At 28.3% G+C, this 5,691-nt stretch overlaps 1 protein-coding gene across 2 annotated transcripts in view; it reads right to left on the bottom strand.

Annotated features, from left to right (window-relative positions):
* The window catches only part of LOC106467079 (TATA box-binding protein-associated factor RNA polymerase I subunit B-like), a 52,043-nt gene that overhangs the window by 35,194 nt on the left and 11,158 nt on the right, over window positions 1-5,691 (bottom strand). For both annotated transcript variants that reach the window (XM_022395202.1, XM_022395203.1), the window contains exons 4-5: window positions 3,793-3,902; window positions 538-850 (exon numbers count right to left, since the gene is read on the bottom strand). In XM_022395202.1, coding sequence (XP_022250910.1) covers window positions 538-850; window positions 3,793-3,902 — 423 coding nt within the window. The remainder of the gene's footprint in view (window positions 1-537; window positions 851-3,792; window positions 3,903-5,691) is intronic.

A 5,691-nucleotide genomic window follows, 5' to 3' on the forward strand; every position in this document is an offset into this window, starting at 1 on the left:
AATTTAAAAGTTATAGCATGAAAACTATAACAAGCACAAAATGGTTACAAGGTTTGCCCAAGGACCGAGACTATGCTGAAAGAGTTAAGTCTCAACAGATGCACTGTTTAGTCCAGGTCATCTGAAAGTGCCCTTTCCACAGATTACATCCAAAACTGCAATTAAAATTCTAGATCTTAGATATGAAGGTAACCAATATGTTTCAAAAAGAAACAAATATAGATCACTTACCAATTTAAGTATTTCTATTAACATGGTTTTATATGTGTGTTTTATAACACTATCCAATAATGATTAAAATTATTCAAGCTTCATAAGGAATGAGTATCTCAAAATTTTAAATAATAAAAAAATGAAATGATAAACTGTACTTGTTTCTCCTTTATTGCCATAAGTCACTATACGAGCTATTAATTAAAGTCCAACTAAAATATTTAACAAGTTCAGCATTACTCAATCTTATAAGCACTGTCATATTATATCAAATAATAGTCTAAAAAATTATGACAATTTTGTATACCAGAAAAATAAACATACTATCATGAATTGGGCACGAGCAGAGAAGACGTTCATTGGCAAACTTCTTTTGTTTGTTGAAGAAGGCCTAGATTCAAGTTCAATGAAAGTCTGATCTGAGGTTAAACCTTCCAACACACCATCTATTCCATGGCTGTTTTTTTTCATGTTACTGTCTTCATTTGCTAAATTTTCCTTCTTACTTTTCTTTTTAGAATTTTCAGTTTTTTTCAACATTTTTTTCCTCCTCTTCTTTGGTTTCTTTTGTCGAACCACTTTAGGGAAAAGACAAGTCTGTGGGATTTTTTTCTCATCTTGAAGAACTAGTAGATCTCTAAAAAGTGATCAAAGCTGGTCTAAAAACAGATTATATACACATACAGGAGTAATCTGTATACACATGCATGCATTTATGTCAGTTTGCCTTATAATCTAAATATTAATGCATATTATTACAAACAGTAAGATGAAAATAAAATTCACACTACAGATCAAATTGTAAGAAATCATATCTCCAAAAACCTTTGCTACGATTAGCAGTATCATTTCCATTAAAATTTGAATGCACAAATATTGATTTCCTGTTTGACAGAATGACTTAAAAAACAAAATTTTTGTTTTTGAATTTCAAAAAGTAATCTCTGATTTAAGGCGTTAAGACTTTCACAAATATTCTTATCGTTATGTGACATGAGTTTTATTGTTGAATTCTGACCAAACTTTTTTTTTTATGTATTAACTAGAAAAACAGTCCTGTGATTTGGTCAATTTGATCAAACTTGCAACCAGCAGGTAACCATGAAAGTATACATACTATAACCTTTAATGTAGTATGTGTATCTTCATGAAATCTGGTTAACTTTGGTAAATATTACAAGTCTTTTGGACATAAAAAAATCAGATTTTATAAGTTAGTATTTTTACTAAAGCTTTATCTGTGAACATACGGAGTCAGATTGCAACTATGGCTCCTACTAGTTCAAGTGCAAGGTGATTTTCAGGTTAAGACTTAAAACTTTTTTTTTAATCTTACAGTTTTCACATTTTATTTGAATATGTTCTAAAACCTCATAAATGAGTGTCAAAAGCTTTTTTTTTTCAGTATCATTTTATATTTTATCTGTTACTCTCTCCACCCTAACACCATACAGACTCAGTTGATTTGACTGACCTTGTAGCCATCACAAAAAATGCAAATTAAATCTAAATTACCCATTTTTTCTTTCTAGAATGACTGCTGGTTGTAACAGATAGTTACAATTATTTAACTTATTCATTTTAGGGCATGTAACATTTTAATTTGTTTTATTTAATTCTATCTCAACGGGTCTTCCTATGGTCAGGGGTCAAAGGTCATGTCATCACATTTGTAGACTTACATTCTCAATTTTATTCCACTACTATTTTATGAATATATATTAGTAAGTTTCATATCATATTGTAGATTATACTTCAAATTTTAGTATTATACATTAGTTCATTTCTTAATTTAAAGGTAAATCATAAAAAAAATCTTAGATATCAATTTTTACGCATCTCATCATATATTGAATGCAGCTTTGGTTCAAATTAGATTTATGTGATGTCCAAATACAAAGTCTATAATTTCTTACAAATCAGAAACTCAAATTACCAATATTGAAAAGCTAGAATATGAAATAAGAACCTCCTATCTTTTCTATTTTCTGATATTATATTTAGTGAATCAACAAAGATGGCACTGCCCACCTCTTCCATTCTCGGAAATACTTGCTTATGTACACCTACTTTGCTCTTTGATGTGTGTATAACCACTCAAAAGCTCAAACATCCCCCACGTGGTTTTTCTCTGCCTCTTGAAAAGTGTTTATGTAGAAAAACCTTTATTTTTATGGTAGAATTGAAGCAGAAAGGTAGGAGATTTAATGGAGCTCAAAATAAGTTTTTAGACCCAAATACAGCTTAGTTATTTCAAAATGCATATATAAAACCTAAAAATTCCACCCAGCCCGTATCCCCCAAAGTAGCCATAAAGCAGTTGTTCTGTAACTTTTTAAAATGTATACATATCTTCACAAAATTTTGCAGATTATCAGTGAAAATTACAAGGCTTTGTACACATAATATCAGACTTTTAAATTAATGATATGTTAGTGTATTTTTTTTCTCTTCGAATGTTGACTATCGAACATGCAAAGTTATTCTGATTTTCCTTGCTGCTTGATCTGAACTTGGGTATAACTTCTAATCTCTAGGCAAAATAACTAAACATTGCTACTGAGAACAAGGTAGCATTATATGTCATTTTGTAAATTAAAATTTTGTCTTTCCATTGGTTATAAGTTGTTTAATAGCAAACTTCAGATAGAGAGAGAGAGAGAGAGAATGAGACAGAAGGGTGTGGAAAGTGGGTCTGACCTGGTTTATACCTCCATTAAAAAAGAAGATTTAAGGCTATAAAAATTAGACTATGCCTTAGTAATATCTATGCTATAATGTATAATTTATGTTAAATGCAGGAAGTAATAGAGGGGTGATGAAAAAATAAAAATGGGCAAGTTGGAGCTAACAGATGTCATGTTACACAGACAAAGAGAGACAGAGAAATTATTTCAATATTTTCTTTTAAAATTAATGAATTAAACCTTATTTAATATTACAATTTGATTTATTAATTATGCTTTTATTATTTTATTCACATACATTGATAATAAAGTAGTTTTGAATGTAACTATTAAAAAGCCATGAAATGCACACTTTTACCTATCCATATCAAGAGAGTTAACAGAGAAACTACCTACTCTGGTGTTTAACTTGTTTTTTTTATCAAGTGTTAATTTTCTAATAATAACAGGATTATATTTTCAAATTCTTGTGTACATAAAGAGCATTTTCTAGATGATTGGAAAAAACTGATGAAGTCTTATTTTACATTTAGAAAAAAAAATTCTCTAAAATATGAATTCATTGTATTATAGCTATAATTTTCCAGTTCTTCTAAATGATATAATCAAAATAGTCAGTGAGAATATTGTTGTATATAAATCAAAATAAACTAAAGTGCCATTTAAATATTAATGAGAACTGCTTAGAAGGATGAATTATGTCAATAGAACAATGTAGTTATATATATTAAAAATATTTATAACTGACTACATTTACTCGGACATAAGATGATGAAGCAAGTTATATGTCAAAGTAAGAAAGACTTGACTTCAACCTTCCTTGACAGATATTTTAAGTAATTTTCTAAGAGTAGCTGAATAAAACCTAGTAGCTTGTAACTTTAACAATTACCTGTGGTTAGGGTATACTGGAATTTTTGGTGTATCCTCATTCAATTCTTCTTTATTGAAAGCAAACTCACATTTCTGGATATATCTTGCCCAAAGGTTAAAAACAACATCCTGTAAAAAAGTTAACATATAAAACATACTACCCTACAGGCTATCAAAATCATTGCAGACCTAACAATGCATATAAAAGGTGTAATGATAATAAAACACGTATTTAAGTATTTAGAAATCTTGTTAAGTGTTGTGAATTTTGTACTCATTTAGTTTCACCAGTAAGTAGTTTACAAGTGCAGAATTAAGAAATGATTTGACAACAATACAGAGCTATTCTGCTATAGCTCTAGAACAAGTTATCAAGTAACTACACAATTCATCGTTAATATTAAAGGCATGTACCAAGAATAAAAGGTTTATAAAGTATTTACTTCAAATTTATTTCTTTTTTACACAATGCTCTTTCAGCTTAAATTTGTACTATTTTTTTTATTCAGCTATTTTATATTCTTCATAGAAGGCAAACAAGAATCAAAAATATAATGTCATCAAAGTAAGATAACTCATTCTTTTTAGGGTCACTGTTTGTGTCTACTAATGGTATGAAATGCAATAAAAAGTGTTAACAGTAAATACAAACTTACTAGTGAATAAGTAAACAGAAGAAAATGATGAATTTCTTTTAAATTTTAATTGAGCTATTTATGTGAACTTAGCACATCTGAACAATAACATGATGTCTATCACTTCTATAAACAGTTTAAATTTCTACCTCTCACTATTAGACATTAAAACATTTCTAACATAAGACACAATTTTGTTTATACATTTTTCTTTAAGTGACCAACAAACTATAATACTTATGATCAAGCAGTAAATTCATTCTTTGTGATCAACATGGGTACAAACTGCTACTAAAATTCACTGAAATTTATTTTCTTAAATTGAAGTGTCCCTAAAACAACTTAAGATATTTTCAGTAGTCCAAAATGTTTTATAGCAGGATTTATTTACAAGGAGATAATTCTGTTTCAACAAGTTGTAAAAACTGACAGAACAAACCTGACTCTATATCATCTTAAGAATACTTCAACTTTACAACAATTAACTAAAACACAAGATACATGGATCTTAGTTCTTTATGTATGTACACAAATAATGGAGGCTTCAATTTTAATTTTTATAGAAACACTTGTTATAAAAATAAAAAGGAAAGGAATAGAACTTCTACTCTGTCTGGCTTTACAAATCTACATTAATAAAATCTAGAGGGTTCTCACAGAAATAACACTCAGTATAATTTCAATTCCCTGACTTTACAAAATATATATATATATATTCAAAATTTAAAGGATTTTAATGTATTGTACAAGCACCCCCACTACAGCATAAGAGCATCAAACACACTGTTAAGTGTATTGAGTTTTTGTTGCCTCATAAGTCAAAATGACAAATATAGAAATCTAACAATAAAAGAATTGCATGGGTGAAGCAATTACAAAATGCAAAACAGAAAATATAGTAATGGAGAAAAACTTGCCAAATTAAAATAATTTTTTGGTAAACATGAAAACAATGATGAGGGTTGTTGCCCAAAATATTGTTTTCATGTTTACCAATAACATTATTTTAATTTAGTGAGTTTTTCACCATTACAAATACAGAAATCTGACATGTTTATTCAACTATGTAAGTTAGCTATCCAAACATCTCTCATAAACTAACTATATGTTATTCTAATGATGAATCCTAAAGAGTAAAATGTGCAGAACAAGTCACACACACTATCAAGTACAGGTATGTTATATATATATATATATATATATATATATATATATTACAACATATCGTGTACATTAATTTATATATACTATCACTGAAGTAACTAAAAAAGTAAAAAACAAAA

This window comes from Limulus polyphemus, unplaced genomic scaffold, assembly GCF_000517525.1.
Source record: "Limulus polyphemus unplaced genomic scaffold, Limulus_polyphemus-2.1.2 Scaffold2481, whole genome shotgun sequence".
NCBI classification, from domain to species: domain Eukaryota; kingdom Metazoa; phylum Arthropoda; class Merostomata; order Xiphosura; family Limulidae; genus Limulus; species Limulus polyphemus.